At 42.3% G+C, this 23,725-nt stretch overlaps 2 protein-coding genes across 2 annotated transcripts in view; both read left to right on the plus strand.

Annotated features, from left to right (window-relative positions):
• Window positions 1-23,725, plus strand: part of CA10 (carbonic anhydrase 10) — a 509,356-nt gene that overhangs the window by 222,183 nt on the left and 263,448 nt on the right. The window lies entirely within an intron of this gene.
• On the plus strand, window positions 5,668-6,538 carry LOC118024740 (peroxiredoxin-1-like). Its single transcript, XM_035026806.1, has one exon. It carries the CDS (start codon window positions 5,720-5,722, stop codon window positions 6,317-6,319), a length of 600 nt encoding a protein of 199 aa, XP_034882697.1. The 5' UTR covers window positions 5,668-5,719; the 3' UTR covers window positions 6,320-6,538.

Raw genomic sequence — 23,725 nt, forward strand, 5'->3', positions numbered from 1 at the left:
CAAACAAAAGGTTTATGTGGAATTAGTGAAAAGTTGCTTTGACTTAAGGTGGGAAAAATATGAGAAAGTCCCATGATGAAAAGTAACCTTGCCATCAACAGAATCTGCCATTAGAAACTAATTTTCGATTATTGTACTTTTCCTGAAACATGGTCGAAACATGTTGAAAGAAATAGTGACTGTGAATTGGTTGGGTGCCTAAAATCTTATCACTTCTCTATTTTTTAAATTTTCACCATGAACCTGATAGCAAAATTTAGTTGACCACAATTAATCATTGCAGTGTCTACATTGCTATGTTTAGAAACCTTTTATGAGTAAGGCATTTATATTCCTTCAAGGACTTCACGATATATTAGGGGAAAAAATATAGATATACAGAAATTAAATCACAGTAGCTGATTTAAATAACTATTTGAGATAATAGTGGAAGAGAACCTAAGGAAACAATGAATGATTAATTAGCAAATCAATCTTTTTGACATTAATATTTAAGGGTGGTAAGAAGTTGGGTTGGCTGAACCAGGCTTTATGGAAGTGCTAGAATGTGAGCTAGCATGGACAGGTCGGTGGAATGAAATACTGTTTGCAGGAGGGTCTTTAAATGTTAGACATTCTGGCTCCACGTGTGAAAGATTAAAGAAAATGTAAGGATAGATCCATTTTGCCATCTAAATATGTTACCGTGGTGCTGGTTTTTATTGCATAACTGATACTAAACTTTCAATGATAAGTATTCTTTCCCATTTGGAACTCATTAGCTATCTTTAAGTACCACGGGTCTTTTTATATTGAAGCTCTGGTATGGAAATGACACCTATAATTTTACATGTGCTTGTGGGACACAGTAGATCTCCAAGAGCTGATGAAGAAGTGAATGTAATTCTTAATCATTTGTATTTTGTGGTTTGATAAGTTTTTTGACTTGCCATACTGACAATATCCTTTCTCAGAAGGAAACAATAAAGGGTCTCTTTATTTGACTCTAATTCTAACCAACAAGGAAAAGCAGCTCGGTGATATGGAATGGACAGTAAAATTCTGGAAGAAAGTGGATGTATTATCTTAGAAAATACGGTATTCCAAAGTAAAAAAAAAAGAATGCTAATAAGCATTGTCAGACATGGATCCTAAAACCTTCAAAAGGCAGATTTTTGAACTATCATAGTTAAAGTAGATGTGATCTCTCTGCCTCATGGAAGGTAACTCTAGAGGACTAAGAAGCTCTTAAAAATGAAATTATGGCAATACAATTACAAATGATGATACCTCAGAAAAAGGAAGTGGTAGGAGCTAAGGCTACAGATGTGGCTGCACAGGGAGTTTTGCCAAAAATAATGTTTTTAAATGGCAGGGAAGAGATGTGAGAGAAAGGGCTTTATAGCCGAGGAGGGGGATGAGAGTGGAAGGAACCTGTGAAAATCATTTCAGGGAGAATAAGGTCCAGAATGAGTTTAGGGTGGCAGAACGAGAAGGTCTTTTACAGTTACAGTTACAGGGAGAAGGAACATTAAGACATTATAGACCTTTGTTTGGGGGGTTGGGAGGGATAGAGACCCACAGATGTTCTGCTCTGGGTTTGGATTTTAGGTTTACCACTAACCACCCAAATATGAGAAGCCTAACCTCTCTGAGCTTCAGTTCCCTCCTTTGTAAAAGAGAGATCGTAACTGTACCCACCTTGCAGGGTTGTGGTGGTTGTGGTGGAGGGAATTACATGAAGTAACACGCTTAGTAGGCAGGTGGCCGTTCAAGTTCTCAGGCCGGCAGCTGTCGGAGAAGGAGATGTGCCACAATTGTTAGCTACTGGCTTCATCCCTTCGGGGTGCAGGAACAAACTGTCACTGACGGGGTGGCTTCTAAAGAATGGACTTCACAGTTTTGGAGCCTGGGAAGTCCAAGATCAAGGCAGGGGCATGGTCGCATTCCGGGGAGGGCCCCCGTCCTGGTTTACAGCCGGTGCCTTCTTGCTTAGTCCCCACGTGGTGTGAGCAGCCAGGGAGCTCTGTGGGGCATCTTTTCTAGGGGCACCAGCCCGGATCAGGAGGGCTCTGCCCTTATGACCTAATCACCTCCCAAAGGCCCCACCTCTTTTTTTTTTTTTTTATGTTCAGTTAGCCACTGTATAGTACATCAATAGTTTTTTTTGTTTTTTTTGTTTTTTTAAGATTTTATTTATTTGCGAGAGAGAGAATGAGAGACAGAGAGCATGAGAGGGAGGAGGGTCAGAGGGAGAAGCAGACTCCCTGCTGAGCAGGGAGCCCGATGTGGGACTCGATCCCGGGACTCCGGGATCATGACCTGAGCCGAAGGCAGTCGCTTAACCAACTGAGCCACCCAGGCGCCCCCCCCAAAGGCCCCACCTCTTAATACCCCACCTTAGGGATTAGGATTTGAACATATGAACTTTCAGACCATGGTAACTACCATCAGAGATGTGGCCATTAACGAGAAAACACAACATAATCCTACCAGAGTTTCTCCATCAAAGAAACTAATACTTTAGAATCCGTAACATATATGCTGAGAGGTGACGTGGATGACAGAATATGGAATCCAGAACCACCTTGCCAGCAACCCCTATCCAAGAGTTTGAAATTCAGTATGCATGAAGGTAAAGCTTTCCTCTCAGGCCCATCTTTATAAAAAGCTGCACAGATTCAGAGTGGGCTGGATTTGTTGTAAAATCACTACATGCGAAAAAAGTAGAGGAAGTTAATGGATAATGTGATCGGCATGAGTAAATAGCACAGGGAAGATGCCAAGAGACGAATTCAACCTAATTACGTAGTACATAAGGTACTCCTCCGTAAGTGAGGTCATTGTCCTATAATAACCTTCAGGGAGAATAGAGTACCTGGGATACTGCAGTCAGATCCCTCAGTACTGATGGTTAGAATAACTAATGGAAAAGATGTTGACAAAGTGAAATGCAGAAAAAGGGGAACAAAGTAGTGATGAGAAGAATCAACCATTCTGTACGTTTTGTATTCAATTCTTTCTGAAAGGGTGACATTTTAAGATATAATTACAGGCGCCTTCTAATTATACCTGTCCTGTGCAGCCTCAGACACCGAAAACTAGTGCTGGTGTTTGGAAATGGCATGAACCAGACTTTATTTCAAAATAAGAGCTCAAGCCATGTGAAGGGTGAATGACCTCCATGTGTTACATTGAGAACCCCAGCACAAAAAGAGTTCCAGCAGGCACTGAAGTCCACATGCTACTCTAGAACAAGCTCAAGCATCAGACGACAGCCTTGACCTGGCCTGGAATCCCCCTTCCAATCTAGAAACTACGAACAATGGTTAGATGGGCACACGGAACATGTTTGTTTGAGGCTGACCCCAGAATGAGGATTTAACTCCCAGCGGAGAACTCCCTTTAAAGCTCTAGGATTGGTTTGGAAGAAACCTGCCTTGTCCTCTTTCTCATCCGCTATCAAAAACTCCTCAAAGTGTTGGATACCAGACTCTTTCTCCTTTAGGATATTTTGCTCTGAGTTGCTAAAATGGAGGATCCAGGGAAAATGAATGTTACAAGAAAAGACTTTGATTAAAGATAAAGAAACGAAGCCAAGGTAATTGTGTTTATGCTCAGAGCAGAGCGTTTTGCAGGCAGTGGAAGGTTTCAGGGCCTTGTGATGAAAGATAAGCAAAATGTGAGAGACTGATGCTGTATCCTAAGTTGGGGATGGGCTCAGAGCAAAGGTGTTCTGTGGTTGGCATCAGGTTCTCGTGCACAGTCGCCTAGCTTAGAGCTGGGCTCAGGATTACTGCTCAGCGTCTCAGCAGTTGCTTGGAATGTGTCCCTCTTGACATTGCCCACAGAATCAATGCAGTCATTAGGCAAGCCTTTGAAGGAAACACCTGGATGTTGGCTTTAGTATTTTATAAATACATCTAGTTCTGTGTCTTTCTTTATTCCTCTTGTGAGTATTAGAAAAGACTTTGCTTTCCCTTCCTGCTTCTTGGTCTGTGTCTCTCTCTATCTCTCTGTCTCTCTCTCTCTCCCTCCCCCCCCCACTTACCTTCTTCTTCTCAGTCATTCTGTCTTGTTCTCCTACCCTTTTCTCCCCTCCCCTGTCTCCTTTCTCCCATTCACCTTGTCCCATTCCTCTGCCCCCCTTTGCTTTCCTCCCTCCTTCCTCCTGGTCCTGGGTTCATGTGACCAAGGAACCCGTGCCTTCTGTCTTCTGCATCAGGGTGAAATAGGTACCGCCCTTTCCTACATTTTAGAAAGATTGACAATTCTATGATTTTGGTGGCAACACTTAAATAAAAGAAAATTCAAGTCATCCGAGGACGGAGCACAATTTTTATGAGAGAGTATGCGGGGAATTGACTCAAGAAATCTAATGAATTTAGGGGCGCCTGGTTGGCTCAGTTGGTTAAGCAACTGCCTTCGGCTCAGGTCATGATCCTGGAGTCCTGGGATCGAGTCCCGCATCGGGCTCCCTGCTCGGCAGGGAGTCTGCTTCTTCCTCTGACCCTCCTCCCTCTCATGCTCTCTGTCTCTCATTCTCTCTCTCAAATAAATAAATAAATAAATCTTTAAAAAAAAAGAAAGAAATCTAATGAATTTAGAGGCAGATGAATTCCCCAGGAATTTCATTGGTGTTAAGTATCAATCACATGGTACCATCTTCGTTGTCTGGTTACTTGATTCCACAGATGAAACCAACAGGCATTTGGCAAATTAACTGCCCTTTCAAATAGGTGACAAAATGTCGTACTCACTTACACTGCTTGTAGTTCAGCTCTTGCCATTCATCTAAAAATGAGGTAGAAGAGCAAGAGAAAAGGGAAAAACACGACCTAATTTTTACTTCTCCCACTTTGTGTTATCTCTCAAGCATTCCAGAACAAGTGTCTCCATCACAGTCAAGAGGATAAAACTGGCAGAACACCTGGGTGACACAGAAACAGTCATATACCCAAGAGTTCTGAATTTTGATCTTAAAAATCTGATATCAGTTATGCATTCTCTCCAAGAAGGCTCTGAAATTGGCCAGTCTTCTCCTTGTAAGCCTGGTCATTTGGCTGCATAGACCAGCCAAGCTCTCCCTACCTGAACTTCAGAGACTTTGAGTCCAGTTAAAGGGCCATTGTTGCCTAGAAACCAGATTATCTTTGGTCTGAAAATAAAAATAAATAATTTCCCCATCATTTCAGGGGGAGAAAATGAAGTAGATTCTGTATGAAGGACTTAAGAAAATACAAATTTTCTTCTAATTCTGCTTTTCTGAAATGAAAGAATTACATTAAAACTGGAAAACTAGAATAAAAGGTATGATTTGGGGAGTCTATGCATCATTAACAATTGAACATCTGAGCAATGATCAGACTTTTCATTTTTCTTATGAAAATTTATTTTTTTAAAGATTTATTTATTTATTTATTTATTTGAGATAGAGAGTGTGTGTGTGAGTGGGGAGAGAGGCAGAAGGGAGAGAATCTTCAAGCAGACTCCCTGCTGAGTGTGGAGCCTGACGCAGGGCTCAATCCCAGGAGCCTGAGATCATAAACTGAGATGAAATCAAGAGTCAGACGCTTAACCAACTGAGCCACCCAGGTGCCCCAATTTTTTCTTACGAAAATTTAATGTCATATAGAAGCAACCTTATTAATGTCTCATGAAGGATTAAGAATAATTAAAATGGGCGTCTTCTTCCTGCCTTGTCTTCGGCGTTTTTGTTCTCAGAGCCGCTGAGAGCAAGATGTCTTCAGGAAATGCCAAAATTGGGCATTCTGCCCCCAACTTCAAAGCCACGGCTGTTATGCCAGATGGCCAGTTCAAAGACCTCAGCCTATCTGACTACAAAGGAAAATACATTGTGTTCTTCTTTTACCCTCTTGACTTCTCCTTTGTGTGCCCCACAGAGATCATTGCTTTCAGTAACAGGGCAGAAGAATTTAAGAAACTCAACTGTCAAGTGATTGGTGCTTCTGTGGATTCTCATTTCTGTCACCTGGCATGGATCAGCACACCCAAGAAACAAGGAGGACTGGGACCCATGAACATTCCTTTGGTATCAGACCCCAAGCATACCATTGCTCAGGACTATGGAGTCTTAAAGGCTGATGAAGGCATCTCGTTCAGGGGCCTCTTTATCATTGATGATGAAGGTATCCTTAGGCAGATCACAGTAGATGACCTTCCTGTCGGCCGCTCTGTGGATGAGACTCTGCAACTGGTTCAGGCCTTCCAGTTTACTGACAAGCAAGGGAAAGTGTGCCCAGCTGGCTGGAAGCCTGGCAGTGATACCATGAAGCCTGATGTCCAGAAGAGCAAAGAATATTTCTCTAAGCAGAAGTGAGCGCTGGGTCATTTTAGCACTGGGCTGCAGTGGGTGGCCATGAAAACAAAATCTCTTTTGTACTATTGTTATGCTTAGAACATAAGACTTTAGACTCTGTGCAGATGTGGTATGGGGACAGGATGGGCCTTTCCTGCAGGAGTTGGGGAGGCCAGCCTTTCTTCCTCTGGAGAGAAGGGCCTGAGCTGTTATGGGGCAGGCCAACTCTTATGTACAGTAATAGGGCATCACTTTTTTCTTTTGTTGTTTCTATTAAACTTGAACTGAGAAAAAAAAAAGAATAATTAAAATAATCCATTTCTTCCCAATATCTCATATTTTTATCATTTTAGAATGTAGGTGTTCTAATCCCCATTCTGTACTATGTTAGGGCCAAGATCTAAACTGTATGAAAAGTTAAGAGCAGCCAGTTTATTTTTCCATTTCCCCACCTCCCCACCCCAATGTTGTAGTTACGTCGGATGAGTAGGCATATAGATCTAATGTAGACCATAATGACGATCATTAATAATGCCCTATTGAATACTGGAAATTTGCAAAGACAGTAGATTTCAGGTGCTCTCACCAACAACAAGAAAATGCTAACCCTGAGTAGATGGATAGGTTAGTTTTACTGTAGTAGTCATTTAACAGTGCATGTGTATATCAAATCCTCATGTTGCACACCTTACATATATGCAATTTTTATTAAAAAGGTAAATAAAAAATGTTCAGAGATTAGCTAGTTCAGCCTAGCATCTGTTCTTCTCATACAATAAACCTGGTGTCTATTCAGTAAGACATTTTGCTAATGTTGCCTACTTCGTGTTCTGAACAGATTCTTTTCTCTGTTTACTAAGGTCTTCACCAGATGTGACACAATATAATATTAGTCATTTCTGGCCCTTAGCCCTGAAACCCACATGCTCTGACCATATATACAAAACATGTTTACATATGATATCATATGATGAAGGGGCATGATCTCATTTTTACCAAGAAGTGAAAGCATACACACATACCGCCTGGTGCATTGGAGTCAATGGAAACCTGTCAAACTAGCAGCATCTCACCTCCTGAAAATATTTTCTCCCACCTTCATATCACAAATATGCCTCACATCAAATTCTATGGAGCAGAGATTTTTTTCCTCATTTGCATTTTCCTCTGAAATATTCAGAAAATATTTCTTCTTTTTTATTTCAAGTTGAGGGAAGCGACTTTTTTTCTTTTAAGCCAAGTAGCTATTTTCATTGATTTCTCACTAGAAGCAACATGCATGGCTTGTGCTGGGATAGGAGGGATTATGCAGTACATACAGCTATTTATAGTTACTATTTAGTGCCCATGTGCTAGGTAGGTTTGAATATAGAGAACAGCCTAGTGCTTGAAGACTCCCAAATTATTTATTTTGAGCTTGAGAGACTCTGATAGAATAAGATTTGGGCAAAATTATCAGTTCAAATTAAGTGTTGTGTCACCCCTTCAGAGTCCAATGCTTCCCCAAGCCCAAGTTTTTAGAGCCTGAGATGCAGCTTCCTGAACCAATGAATTGCTGAAGAAGGGTTCTCAAGTGAGAACTGCAAAGGAGTGGGGGCAGCAGAGCAGGGAAGAAGTTCAGCAAAGATGGGAGTCCACCTGGAGTCCAGCTGGAGGCGGATCCCACAGGGAGCTCTTGAGCATGAATGGCACCACTGTTCTTGCAGCCTTCTACTTACTCTCACGGGCCAGGGAGGCAGTCTAAGGCGGGTATAACATCGCTGGTGTTCCCAGGCAAGGCGGCTCACGTGCAGTGTTGCACTGGAGAAGCTCACTTACACTGGCTTTCCAGAGCCCATCCAAACATCTCTTCCCCCCTCTACATTCAGTGACATCAAGTTGGTAACTTGAAATCCCCATGGTAAGTGTGTTTATACCAAAGAAATCTGCCAATGCTACACAACAGGGCCTTTTTTCCCCAGAAAGCTGGTTGGTAAATATTGACCAGCGCACCGCGATTCTTATAGGCCAAGGGCAGTTCCCAAGAGGAGGGTGAGGTGATTGCAGCCAACACTCAGAGGAGCTGAGAGACCTGCTCACTCTCCCAGAAAAGGGGATCTGAGGGGATCACCAACAGCATCTGTGATAACTAGTGTTAGAAGTTTTAGATTTGCTACAAATATTCATATTGGAAATGACTCCAATGACTGTGTTGGCCTCCTTAACTATCATTCCACTTGGGCTGCCCTGTACTCTACCCTCCCCAAGCCCAGTCTCCACTAACTGGGGAGGAGGTGGGAAGCATAGAAATGAGTAGATGGAATTCTGACGTTCCTTACCTTCATTCTGATTCCTCTTTTAATACATCATCTTTCCTTGGTTGCCTTCTACAAGCCCACATTACTCCTAATCATGTCTTTGCAAAGTAAGGTTGGCATATGGAGACAGCTTTTACCCAATGCCCTGGCAATCACAAAGCAATGTCACCAAGAACTTTTCCAGTTTAAGCTGCCACTGCCCCAGAACTAGGGATGTCCAGGGCTATTTCACAACCCCAGTTCCCCAAACCCACCCCCCAGCTTCTTGTCAGTGATAGTATATTTCCAGAAGAATAGCATACAACACTGTAAACACATGCAATAAACATATTTGCAGGAGCAAAGGGAAGAAATGGGGAGGAGCTTCTGGGCTTTTCCAAGTGATCCTTATTCAACACATTGCCTTGTGATGATGATTTCACAGTTTCTGATTCTAAAAGGTATGCTTTTTAAAAAAATCTGAATAAGACTGAGGAAATAGCCCTGTGCCAGGTAGTTTTGAGTCCATGCTGTTCAATCAATTTGACGTATTACTAGCATTTTTCTCAAGAGTGTAATATACAACAACTGCCAAGCTTTCCTTTTGCGATTACAAAAAGGACAGATACTGGAGTGAGCCATATTTCAGCACTGCAGGGATATAAAAAATGAACTGCTAAAAATGGCCCAGGAGGAATGAATAGCAATAAGACATCAATGTCATCTGTATACTGATTTGTGATGAATTTCCAAAAGGCTTAATGGTATGATGCTATGATATATAGGGGCTTCCTGAAAGTTAATAACTGTAAGTTACCCACTTGGAAGAATGTAATGGAGGAAAGCAAGTGATCACAGATAATACATAAATAAGTAACTTCACTAATATAGTCAAACTGTTCTGTGTGTTCTGGATTGTGACACTCTGTGATTAGAAACATAAAATTCAAAGGATTGTGAAGACAGAAGAAGGTCAAACGTTACACAAGCACCCATAATCATACGTTTGGTAAAGCCTTTAATTTGCCTTTCAAAGACCAGCATCCATATAGTGAAGAGAAAAGTGTATACCTTGATCACCTTTCGGAGGTGAATTATCCTCAGCCAGAGTCCTTTGATGCAAATTCAAGTGGGAGCAACAGAATCTTGCCTCTCTGCAGCCTGTTTGTTTGGACGAACATGTTGTTCTTGCTAATTACCACGTGGTCTGGCATTTCCCTTGTGGGTTGTGTGCTTAAAACACCAACAGCTCTGAGACATAGGGTCTCGAATAAGGGTAACCCCTTTCAACCTGCAGTCTGGGCTCATTTGGCCCACTTCTTTTCGTGGCCGTGGCTGACAAATTCTGATTAGCAGTGAAGTGCATGGCACAAAGAAAACACTCAATAAATGTTTATTGAATGAAATGATATATAGATAAGTGAAAAAAAAAAAAATGCCCCAGATCCTGGAATTACAAATAGATGGGAAGAGAGAAAGGAAGTAGATTTATTGAGTACCTACCACATCCATTGATACATACATATTTTATCTCATTTAATTCCCCAAACAATCTGAGATGGTCAGTTTTGCAGACCAGGAAGCCGAGATGTACAGTTGTTACATAATTTACCTAGAGTTACAGGGGAGACAAGAAAAAGAGCTGAGTTTCAGCCTCAGCTCGTCTGCCTGAAACACTGTGTCCCTTTCCAGAATGTTGTACTAAAGCTGAAGACCGGGGAAAAATACCCTCCAATATAGCCTGGATCAGGAAGGAGAGGGTCTCAGATCAGAAGAGCCCTGACTTTCAGCCAATTTCCTTCTCTTTGCCATCATTTGAGAGAATGAGGGAAGGTGATGCCCTGTGCTGGGTTCCTGCCATGCTCTGCCTGTTAATTGCATCTCTGCAGCCTGTTTGTTTTGACTCTAGCATCATACATATTTTATCCTTCGAGGTGATGCTCTAGGTCTGCTTTGTTATCTAGCTGCCACTCTCCTCCCTAGCAAGGTGGCCAAGCACATACTGAATGTCATTTCTAAATGGGTAGTTAATTTTCCTACAGCCTTCATCAAAGAAGTGCCACCTAAAATGCCCCAGATAGTTACTGTCATCACCGTACCAGATCTGGTAGCTCTAGAGTCAGGAGAAAGACACAGTTTTAGTTTCGAGGACACGGACATGAGTGTTTTCTCTCTGTTTACACGGTGGCAGTGTTTTCTGTGTCTTCCGTTTGCTCTGCTCTGTTTCCCTTGCTTTGCGCTGAGGACACGCCGTGGTGCTTCTGCATGTAGGGTATTCCTCCAAAGAACAAGAATTGCACGGTGGAAATCCCGGTAGGCACATTTCCATGTTCCGCGGGGCTCATGGCAGATCAAGAGAAACTTTTAAAGTCATGAGCCTCAGAGGACTGGCCAGTGTATATGGCCTGTCCCTGTTTCTTCTGGGCACTCATCCTTTAAGTCATTTCATATGATGTGCATAATTTAACAGGGGCAAAGCTGGTACACCCCTGCCATTCATTTCTCAGCCTGCCCTTAGTTCTCTGTGGATCATAATGATGATAATGGATGGAAATTTTAGGTTTGTTCTTCTCCAAATCCAGTGTTAAGACTGAAAGGAATTCGGGCGCCTGGGTGGCTCAGTTGGTTGAGCGACTGCCTTCGGCTCAGGTCATGATCCTGGAGTCCCTGGATCGAGTCCCGCATCGGGCTCCCTGCTTGGCAGGGAGTCTGCTTCTCCCTCTGACCCTACCCCCTCTCATGTGCTCTTTCATTCTCTCTCTCTCAAATAAATAAATAAAATCTTTAATAAATAAATAAATAAATAAATAAATAAATAAATAAATAAATAAATAAAAAGACTGAAAGGAATTCAGAGGTGACCCTCAGTTCTCCAGGCATCTCGGGAATGGGACAGTCAAAGCAAAGACTTAAGATGACAATGGTTTCTGGCTCACGTCCATAGTCTAGACCATTGCTGGGAGCTTACCCCAGCCTCCCAGGTCCATCCCTTCTGTGTGGCCCCGGGTGACTTGGGTGACTCGTGCTTCCTGGGAGTATGTGTGGGTGGGGTCACTCCTCCCCCTGCGACCCACCTCCCCGGTACTCTGCATGGCTCTTGCAGACACTGCTGAAACATGAATGATCACTCCCATCCTGACAGTGGTATTTCTCCAAAGCCTCTGAAGACCTTTATCCCAAGCCCGACTGGTCTGACCTTGAACTTTCTTTTGAGTCCCTAGAAGATAACATGGCTTTTCCAATTCCATAGGAGCCTCTGAATTTATACCAAGACCCTAGGGACTTTGCCTGGAAGCGCTTTGAGTGACTATGCCTGGTGGGAATCAGACGTGAAGCTCTCAGTCACCAGCAGAAGGATACCTCATCTCAAACATGTGTCTTTATGCTCTCTTCTACCTCTAAGTAATTCACCCAGCCTCCCGTCCCCCAACTACCAACAGTTGGTTTCTTTCTCCTTGTTTTTCTTGAGACGGTCATTGTCTACTCCAAAATCCTCTTTGCTAGTTTCCTGAGAATGCCCTGAAACCTTTATGTAAATTGTCTCTCAGAGGCTAGAATCAATACCCTTGTGATGCCACAAGAATATGCAAATTAAGCTAGGCTAGTACTTAACTCCCAGTGCTCAGGACATTCCTCCCCCATCTTGCCAGTTGAGAGGAAGCCTTTATGAATGTATGCCCTTTACTCTGCCCCTTACCTTCCACCTGCCCCCTGCTATGAAGAGTGAGCAAAGCCACAGGGTTGAGCTTTCCTTCCTGGAACTGAAGGATATTCATTCCTAGCACAGACTGGTGAGCTACCAGAGCCCTGTGAATTGTTTTGAATGCTATTAATGTGCATGCAGCATTATTAGAAAGTACGTTGAGTTTTAGATAGATATTTTATTCTTTTGTTACCAAGGCTTTTCAAAAGATAAAATATACATTATACTGCATGGAATATATGAAAGTTCAATAAAATATGATAATGTTGCTCCACATGCTGTTCTCTTGGGTATAATATCAGGAAAATATTTTCCCCTGACAAGCCTCTTATAATGGATGAAAATATTCCCTCTCATTGCACCTACAGTGCAAGGTTTGAGGCATATTATTGGAGTCAGGTAATCTGCCTCTGAAATACTGGTATTTGAAAAGCAAATTTAAGGCTTAGGACGTTTTGCTTTATGATCATTGACACTGATGTTAGTAAACTCTTTCTCTAGCTATGAAGAAGAGAAATGGCAGGCAAGTTGGGTTGTTGTTTTTTTTTTTTTCCAGTTGCCATTTGCTTTTTACTGACTGCACCATATGGAGCACAGTAAATAAACTATGAGGATAGCAGGATGCAGAGAAAAAAGGAATGCGCTTAGACTCTAACGGCCTTAAGCAAGTTACTTTATCCCCTTTAGCCTGTTTCCTGATCTATCCAGTGGAGTTAATATTAAAGAATCACAGATTGTTGGAATGCTCCCATCATTGTGCCTAGCACATAGTGTTTCCACAATTTAATTTTAATTTAACAGAGAAATAGCTGACCCTGGAAATTAGGTCACCATAGTAATGATGCCCATGTAATAATATGTACTCATGCAATAATATGCTTGTGATTTGAAGTCAGTTTTATTTATGCCATCAATATCAGTGTACTTTTTTGTCCATAAAAAGAGGTAAAAGGTGGTACATATAACATGGTAAAACATATAGTAGATGATAAGCTTTGAGCAGAATATCTTTTTCCTTCTGCCCTAGATTCTCCAGCTGGGGCCCTGTAGATTATGTTGACAAAAGACAGATTAACAAGAGAGAAACAAACAGAAGTTTATTAACATGTGTGTGACGCCTATTAATACATGGAAGTAATACAGGGATAGAGATGAGTAACTCAAAGGGATGGTTCGAATTGGGGATCTATGTAACTAACTTAGTAGGGGAAAGGGAGGGGAAGAGAGGGCACTTACGGAAAAACAAATGGCTTTTTGGAAAGATAAATGGGCTCTTAGGAGACGGGATAGGAGATAGGATAGTTTGTGACGTCTTTCTGAGTGTGGTGTTGTTCCAGAAGAGAAATTAAAGTTAGTTCAGGGAAGGGCTTTATGACAGTTGAGTTCTTTGGGGAGGCTCTGCTTTTAGGAAGATAAGGGACATCAGGAACCCAAATGAGTTCTGCTCAAAATAATTCTTAAGCCAAACTGGCTTATTTTGGGGCTGCGTGTCCTGGTCCCCATCAGTGAGAGCTAGACTTCTTAGTCTTCATGGAGTACAGTCTTCATGTGTTTTATAATCTGGCATATATTTAACCATGTCTAGTGATCTATCTTGCTTATTCCTGAAACCGTGTAGGATTTGGCTCATTGTAGGTGCCCAATAAATATGTACTGAAATTGTTGGTAACCTCTTGATAAATGTTTATGGTATTTAATCTGGGCTCGGATGACCAAAGTAGGTTAAAAAAGATATGCAGAAATGTGGATGTTATCATTATAATTCCCATGGTGACCCCCAGGAAAGGACAAGTAGGTAATTCAGATCTTTACTGATTGAACAAAGTAATCTCCATCATATCAAATGATTAGCGCTTAACAATAGATCAGCCAGACTTGTACTTGGGTTTCTAGACTCCTCTTAGTAGCTCTTTACTATTTTGTCCCACTTCTTCTAGCTTCTTCTGGATTGTCCTTTTGTGTCACTCCAGCCAACAGTCTCAACTCACTCTCCCATCTGTGCATGATGGGCCAAATAGACACAGTATTGTGTTCTAGTACACATGGGTCCACCTAACCTGTCAACTAATGGGTCTCTCAATGCCAGGCAGAATGAACCACCTCCTCTACGATGCACTTGCTGGGTATGTGACTGTCCCAGGATCAGTTCATTTGCCAGCAAGCAAAAGGCAGGTCTGCTGTCAACTCTATAAGCTGTATATTGGAGTAAACATCAGAGAAGTAAACAGTTATAATTCATCCATTACATTTGGTTATGCAAATAATACCCTTGATCATTCTCTGACTTAACCTTCACAACTTCGTGGCATAGTCAAGGCAAGGTATTAGCAAGCTATTGCCACAATAATGCTATTTAATAGCATTACTTAACAAATAACTACAAAATCTCATAAGCATGTATTACTTACTCATGGGTCTTCAGGTCTGCCGGAGCCGGGTCTTATTCAAGTCAAGGTCAGCTAGGCTTTGTGGCCCAGGCTGAAGGGGCAGCAACTACCTAGAGCATGACCTTTTAGCTGAGATTAGAAGTTCTCAGAGGGGGAAGTGAAAGAACACAGGACCACATAAGCCATAGGGGCAAAACTGGATCCTTGTCGCTTCTACCCACATTACACGGGCCAAGTCACATAGCCATCTGTAGTTTCTACTACAGTCTCTCCACTCCCCAGATTGGCCTGTATTTGAGAAAATTTCACATGAAAAAATCCACGGTGAACAAAAGTGATAAATTGAAAGGTGATAACTTACAGACCAAAATGTGTCCCCTCCCCCATAGCAACAAACACCTTTAAGATTCATTTTGCCTAATGACATATCAGATAAAGGGCTAGTATCCAAAATCTATAAAGAACTCATCAAACTCAACACCCAAAGAACAAAGAATCCAATCAAGAAATGGGCAGAAGACATGAACAGACATTTGTCCAAAGAAGACATCCAAATGGCCAACAGACACATGAAAAAGTGCTCAATATCACTTGGCATCAGGGAAATCCAAATCAAAACCTCAATGAGATACCACCTCACACCAGTCAGAATGGCTAAAATTAACAAGTCAGGAAACGACAGATGTTGGCGGGGATGCGGAGAAAGGGACACCCTCCTACACTGTTGGTGGGAATGCAAGCTAGTGCAGCCACTCTGGAAAACAGTATGGAGGTTCCTCAAAAAGTTGAAAATAGAGCTACCCTATGATCCAGCAATTGCACTACTGGGTATTTACCCCAAAGATACAAAAGTAGGGATCCGAAAGGGTACGTGCACCCCGATGTTTATAGCAGCAATGTCCACAATAGCCAAACTGTGGAAAGAGCCAAGATGTCCATCGACAGATGAATGGATAAAGAAGAGGTGGTATATATATACAATGGAATATTATGCAGCCATCAAAAGGAATGAGAGCTTGCCATTTGCAACGACGTGGATGGAACTGGAGGGTATTATGTTGAGCGAAATAAGTCAATCAGAGAAAGACATGTATCATATGACCTCACTGATATGAGGAATTCTTAATCTCAGGAAACAAACTGAGGGTTCCTGGAGTGAGGGGTGGGGTGGGAGGGATGGGGTGACTGGGTGATAGATACTGGGGAGAGTATGTGCTCTGGTAAGTGCTGTGAATTGTGCAAGACTGTTGAATCTCAGATCTGTACCTCTGAAACAAATAATGCAATATATGTTAAGAAAAAAAAAAAAAGAAGAGGATAGCAGGAGGGGAAGAATGAAGGGGAAATCGGAGGGGGAGATGAACCATGAGAGATGATGGACTCTGAAAAACAAACTGAGGGTTCTAGAGGGGGGCGGGGGGAGGATGGGTTAGCCTGGTGATGGGTATTAAAGAGGGCACGTTCTGCATGGAGCACTGGGTGTTATGCACAAACAATGAATCATGGAACACTACATCTAAAACTAATGATGTAATGTATGGGGATTAACATAACAATAAAAAAGTTAAAAAAAAAGATTCATTTTGCCTTACAAAACTCAAATTTATGAACAATCTAGAGGAAGGATCTACCCTTTAAATCACCACTGGCATTTTGTAAAGGACATTGTGTCATTGGATCTTCCTGAAGGAAGCCCTCAGTGAGAAATTTCTGTAACACTAAGCGTTAGGAAAAGCCTTGCTCCCTCCGCACAATTGATGTGCTTTTTCCCTCCATGAGAACTGTGTTGTTCATTTCTTTTTAAGTATAAAGAACTTCAGAGCCAAATCTTTACCTGTAATAAAATTAGTGGGCCTTTATAGCCTGCTGAATTACTCTCCGGGCCCTGTCATTCTATTCTGTCTTTAACCTGCTTTGATAGTTTTGTTATATATAATTTTTTCCCCCGTAGGAAATCTTTTGTGGCATGACGTGAGATAGAAAGAAGAACAAAACAAATAATTAAATAAATCAGAGGTACCTAATTAAGAAGAGGGAAACCAGCTGGTCTGTTTCTCTGCTCTCTAGTTTTATTAATTACCATGGGTAGAAAGATATTTTGTTTATAATCAAAAATAAACTAAATCTTTGGAGATTAGGTTTTCTAAAAGAGCTTAAGGGTAGGATCAGAGGGGATTCTGTGCGTCATCTTTAAGGCTCCCCTCTGACACCATCCCCCTCCCTAAGCCTCTCTTCTCCCCACCCCCCAACCCAAACCCACAAAAGGAGCTTCCCCTTCTGCTGTTCATTCCTGTCGCCCTGCTTCTGGCTGGGAGGTCTGGTTCAAATAGCTCAGTCCCCAGGATTTGAAGATAAAGGACAACAGATAGAAGCAGGAGCAGATGAGTTAAGCAACACAGGGCAAGGCCACATTTTATGACATATCTACAATTTCAAACATTGAAGCAGAAAATATTCTCAGTTACAGACAAAGTGGAATTCAACTGAATTGGCTTTTTATTTCGTAACTAAATTTGTATTTCCCCGGTAGTCTGGGTTGAAGGTGGCCAATATCCTCAGCTATTTCTACTGGCTGCCTCCCATTTTATTCTGGTGTAGAGCTAGCCAATACCAAATGCGTCTAAAGTGGAAGGCGAGAGTAGGAAGATACGGAGTTGAATGCTCTCGGAGGAAAACTCAGCTCCTTAACAAAATCTAATCTAGCAGGCGGGAGCTGTCAACATGATAAATATTCTAGTCTTTAATATCGGTTTACATACCAGGACAGAAGAAACAGAGAAATTATTCACACACTCAAAATTTGTTAAGATGATGTTGTTTGACTTCAAGTGACAGAGGCCCAAGGAAATTCAAAGTTAAGATGGAAACCTCTCGGGCTGAGTGGGATTCTGGACCCTCCAGGGGCCTCCTGATGCGTCAGTGCCACCAAAGTAATTACATGGCCACGCATGAGCTGCCCCCGGTTTACCATTTGTGAGAACGAATTCTTCCAATTAATCTCTGTGCGTTAGCTAACCGCAAGACTCATCTGGTACCAGGTGCATGCAGAAGCAAGGGCAGAGTTTCAAAGTGAACTGGATCTCAAAGTTATAAGTTGGAAGTCTCTTTGGGTAGTGTTTATGGGGCAGAGAGTACTGGCTTGGGATCTTGCAGGACCAGATCTGATGCCAGCTCTGCGATTTGATTCATTCATTTACCAGCTATTCCTTGAACATCTGCCATGTACCAAGTACTGTTCTAAATCCTGGCATCTGACTGAAAAACAGACAGATAAGGCCCCAGCACTGGTGGAACTCACATGTTAATGAAAGTATTACAGGTCAGGTTTCCCAGGAAAAGACTCGGAGATGAGCATTGGTGTGTAGGAAGTTGACTGAAGATGGCTCTCCAGCTCGACTCCCGTGGGGGAAAGGAAGGAGGGAAGACTGAGCAGAAGAAGCTGGGTTGCAATGTGGGTGACCCCATGGCAAGCTCTGAAGCTAGGATGGCCCTGCAGAATGATCCCCCATTGGAATGTGGGGGCCCTCACCTTCAGACTGGTGCACAGGGCCTGACTGAGGGCTATCCAGGAAGGGGGCGTGATCTTGGGCAGGAGGCTCTTACCCTCTTAAAGCAATTCTGGGAGACAACTAGCAACTGAGGACTCTCAGCTGTAGCACTCAGAGCAGCTGGGGGGATAAGTCCTGCAGCCTTGAGTGGGGATCTGGTCAGCAACAGATATTAAACGAACAGTGTATGTGTATGTGTGTGCGTGTGTGTGTGTGTAGGTATAGATTTATAATATATATACTAGAGAGAGAGAAATTAGAGAGTTAGGAATGAGGATCAAATAGGTGTTGTAGTTTTTTATTTCAGACAGGATATATATTAGGACATAATCATATGCTAATGGAAATAATCCAATTCACTGATAATGCTAAGGAAAGACAAGCTCCCTGTGGCCGTCACGTCCTCCTTTAGGCAACAGAAGGTGGGATCCAGTGCAAAAGGAGGTGCTGGCTATAGGTGGATGAAAGGACAGCTCACTCCTGTAACTGGAGGGGTGAAGAGAATCTGGGTGCAGATGGGGCTGGGGAAGTAGGTTTGGTTTATGGGAAGGTGAAGTAGCTCTGTGTCTGACTGATTTGTGTTATCCTTCAAATAATCAAGGTCATCAACTGAGAGCAAAGAATGGGAATGGGAAATTTGAGGAGGGTGGGGAGGAGGTATAAAATAGATATCCCTGAATGTGGATCATAAATTGACCAAAGCATTGCTGGGGAATACTGAGGGCATACTTGAGAGTTATGGTTGAAATGAAAATACAGTTGTATGTTTTTATCCAAACTCATTCTATAGTTGGGGGCAGGGACAAGGTAGGTGGAGAGCTAGTTCCAGCCAGCTATCAGGTGTGGCAGGTGACCGTGATAAAGGAGTTGAGTTATAGGGAAGGGGCTGATCATGGTGATGGATCATGGATTCTAAGCAAGGAAGAAGGGAAGCAAGGGAGTGATAGAAATGCTATTTCTTAGTCATGTGACCCTTCTAGTTCCTTTACCAGAAGGGAAAAAGAAGTCTGCCCAACTTCACCAATGGTCATGAATGGTCTGTGCCCCATGCATGGTCTGTGTCCCATGCTTTTAGATCTGTTCTCAATTAATTCTTACAAGTTGGTGAGGTCAGGGGGAATTATTCCCACCTGAGATGCATTGTGAACTGTTTGCCCAACCACTTCTAACTCCATGCCTAAGCCTCATATTCCAATTCTATGGCCCTCTCCATGCCACGGGGGAGAGCCAACTGCAATTTCTGGGACACTGATGAATAACCCTTTGGATTTCCAATCTTGGAGAAAATCATCAACCACTTCCTTGCCTTAATGAAGAAAATATAGAAATGTACTTGCATCTTTCTCTGTTGAGATTCCTGTGTGCCTCGTAATTATCTATCATGCTGAACATCAGAGCAAACAAAGCAGCCTCTTTAGAAGGTTGGCAACATGTAAATATGACTTTTTGATGGTTTTTACATCTCTGTGACGATATAATGAGTAAACTGAGGTTCAGAGGGATTCAGTAATTCATCCAAGAGTATTCAGCTAAAAAGTGGCAGAGCCAAGATCTGAAACCAGCTCTGAATAGGCATAGAACCCTAAAATCCACATGGTTTGTACTGCATTTACTGCTTCCTATGGTCATGAGCAGTGGAAGGAGCCTAAGATAGAGACCTCATTGCCAAGCCTGTAAATAGTAGAGGCCAAGAGAGGTTGGGGATGGAATAGAGGTGGGACTGACTCTCTCAGGCACACAATTAGTAAATAAGGACACTAGGATAGAACTCACTCCATATACATGTTAGAGAATTGCAAAAGTGTATTTTATTGTGAGATTTTTGAGGCTGTTTGTCACTTTGACCGTTTATCTCATTTTTTTTTTTCTGTCCCTTGGTTAAAAATCTCTACAAAATGTGAAAGGAGCTCTGGGCCTGCTTTGTGAACAGGGGATGGATGAGCCTGAGACTCTTCTCATGCTGCTGTGAGCAATTGACTATATTCAGCCAGGAAGCTGTGAGGGGAGTAGCTAGGACACAGGGAGCAGGGCCAGAAGAGAAGAAAGATGGTGGAGACAGGATTTGGACAGATGAGCCAGTTTAGGAACAAGAAAGATCTCCTCTGATGTTCCTAGGAACAGTCAGCCTCCTTCCTCCAAATGGTAAAAGGAGAGCAGAAGAAACCACTGGCCTGGTCAACATGACCTTCGAAGTTTGTAATGTAAGTCTTTTTATGACTATTGTTTACATGCATTGAAGGTGACACGGACTTCCCCAATATAATGAAATTCTTGCATCGCAAAAGCCCTCTCAGTTCCAGGCAAACCAGGAAGGTTGGTCACCCTATGATGCAGGCCCGAAACACAGGAACTATACTTCATTCAAATATACTAGTCCCTGATGCCCTCTAAGTACACACAGACATGCCAGTATTTCCCATTTTTGTGTAGAAGGTATGCCAGCCTGCATCCGAGGAACCAAGAAGTTTCCTCCTGCTTCAGCTTATCTAAGAAAGTATGAAAGCCTTGGGAATATAAAATAGCTTATTGCATTATTCTCTCTCCTTTGTATCCTAAGAATTCCCTTCTTGCCAGAATATTTTAAGCTCTTTTCTCTTGCTTTTGAAAAAATCGTTCCCAACACAATGTAGATGGGGTACAAGTGTTGGCTAATTAAGTTTTGACACATCACCATATTCGATGAGGTGGCTATAGCGTGCTTCATGTAGGAGGGGAAAAAAGTTAGAAAGAGTATAATCAGGTTTCCACTCCTTCTAACATAGGCGTCCCGATGCCATCTGTTACCCTCAGCAGAGGATGCTTCAGGTTAGGAGCTAATGCTTTACTATGAATAATGTGATATGATTGCAGGAGGGGAAAAAATAAAACTGTGTGCGCCTGGCTTATTCGGGAAGAGAGGAACATTCCAACTTTACATCCCATCCATAAACTGAGGGCAAGAGGATAAGCATTTACTCTGTGCAGTGGTGGAGAGGAGAAAACAGAAACAGTGAGTCTATCAAATTAGTACCATAAATGTATAAGCATTATTGAGTAGGCTCCTTCCAGTCAGCCCCTGGAAACTATCCTGTGAATGTCCAAGCCTTCAAGGAACTACCAAATATCTCAGTTTCTAGTAGAGGGTTGCAAAGAAACTCTCCCTTGAGTCAAAATATTCTTGAGTGTTCTGGGTGTATAATGTCAAAAGCATATATCATATGTAGAACATATGCTTTTTACAGCACTGGGTAACTATCCTTTGGCACATTTACCTCATTTCTGATTTAATTTAGGTCTATATAATCAATATAATTCTGTTTTCCCCATTAGATGGTAATCCTCCCAGGTAAAGATCACGTGTTCTTTTTTTTTTTTAAAGATTTTATTTATTTATTTGACAGAGAGACAACGAGAGAGGGAACACAGCAGGGGGAGTGGGAGAGGGAAAAGCAGGCTTCCCGCCGAGCAGGGAGCCCGATGCAGGGCTCGATCCCAGGACCCTGGGATCATGACCTGAGCCGAAGGCAGATGCTTAACTGACTGAGCCACCCAGGCACCCCTGATCATGTGTTCTTTGCTGTGGATCCCAAAACCCAGCTCAAAACGTGGCAGCAAGAAGTACTGAATGAGTGAATGAATGAGGAGCCGCACGCCCCTCTTTTGAGAGCTTGTTACACCTTGTTATGTCTCTTTTACATTACTCATTACTCATCCATTGTATTATACTACTAAGTTTCATTCCCCACAGTAGGCTACCTGAAGGCAGCCATCGCTGAATCCCCAGGACTTTCATAGTGCTTGGCATGCAATAAATATTGCATGACTGGCTGAATCAGATTATGATAACACTGGTATGCCTTTAATTTTCTGAGGTTTGCACTATAGTGAATTTACAGCAGACATTATACAGAACCTTCATCCACATTTTACATAGCCCATGGCCTGGTAAGCTTGTCTTTCCTGCCATTTGTAATCAGGACTCTTAGTAGATAGCCCTTTTACTTAAAGAGGGCATGGAATTAAGAGCTGAGATTAGGTTCTAGTCTCAGATGTTTACTAGCTCATTGTGGGGCCAGGTAGCTGTTCTCATTGTCCCTGACTTTCTGTAATGAGGATGTTAACAGTGCCTGGTGTTGCTGACTCCTAGGGGTCTTGTGAGGGACAAGGAGGAAAAGAGGAAAATGAAGTTGCTGAGAAGAGTATAAATCACCAGACTCACCTGAGGTGTCTTATCTCCTGTAATTTTTGGTTCACCAGCAGCATCTTTCCAGATCTGAGAGGTCCACAACTATGTTCCTCTTTGGGAGAATTTTGAAGTAGTGCCTCCAAGAAAGAATGGTAGGCAATGGTTTTTCAACCTGCTGAAGAACAAAATCTAACTTAGACTCTCTGGAGACCCCCAAAGACCTTTTGAGAACAAATATTTTTCTAGTTAGTCATCTTCAGGAGAGAAATGACACAGCATTTGTTTATTTTAAATAAGGTTTCATGTGGAAAAAGTGCTCAATATCGCTCAGCATCAGGGAAATCCAAATCAAAACCTCAATGAGATACCACCTCACACCAGTCAGAATGGCTAAAATTAATAAGTCAGGAAACGACAGATGTTGGCGGGGATGCGGAGAAAGGGGAACCCTCCTACACTGTTGGTGGGAATGCAAGCTGGTGCAGCCACTCTGGAAACAGCATGGAGGTTCCTCAAAAAGTTGAAAATAGAGCTACCCTATGATCCAGCAATTGCACTACTGGGTATTTACCCCAAAGATACAAATGTAGGGATCCGAAGGGGTACGTGCACCCCGATGTTTATAGCAGCAATGTCCACAGTAGCCAAACTGTGGAAAGAACCCAGATGTCCATCGACAGATGAATGGATAAAGAAGAGGTGGTATATATATACAATGGAATATTATGCAGCCATCAAAAGGAATGAGATCTTGCCCTTTGCAACGACGTGGATGGAACTGGAGGGTATTATGTTGAGTGAAATAAGTCAAACAGAGAAAGACATGTATCATATGATCTCACTGATATGAGGAATTCTTAATCGCAGGAAACAAACTGAGTGTTGTTGGAGTGGGGGGTGGGGTGGGAGGGATGGGGTGACTGGGTGATAGATACTGGGGAGGGTATGTGCTCTGGTAAGCGCTGTGAATTGTGCAAGACTGTTGAATCTCAGATCTGTACCTCTGAAACAAATAATGCAATATATGTTAAGAAAAAAAAAGAAGAAGAAGAAGGTAGCGGGAGGGGAAGAATGAAGCGGGGGAAATTGGAGGGGTAGACGAACCATGAGAGACAATGGACTCTGAAAAACAAACAGGGTTCTAGAGGGGAGGGGGGTGGGAGGATGGATTAGCCTGGTGGTGGGTATTGAGGAGGGCACATTCTGCATGGAGCACTGGGTGTTATGCACAAACAATGAATCATGGAACACTTCATCTAAAACTAATGATGTAATGTATGGGGATTAACATAAGAATAAAATAAATAAATAAATAAATAAATAAATAAATAAATAAATAAATAAATAA

The sequence above is a fragment of the Mirounga leonina genome, unplaced genomic scaffold, assembly GCF_011800145.1.
Source record: "Mirounga leonina isolate KUSES-001 unplaced genomic scaffold, KU_Mleo_1.0 Mir_200, whole genome shotgun sequence".
NCBI classification, from domain to species: Eukaryota; Metazoa; Chordata; class Mammalia; order Carnivora; family Phocidae; genus Mirounga; species Mirounga leonina.

Bases quoted from the DNA above. Each gene is read 5' to 3' on its own strand.
- LOC118024740 (XM_035026806.1), top strand. From the start codon at position 5,720: ATGTCTTCAGGAAATGCCAAAATTGGGCATTCTGCCCCCAACTTCAAA.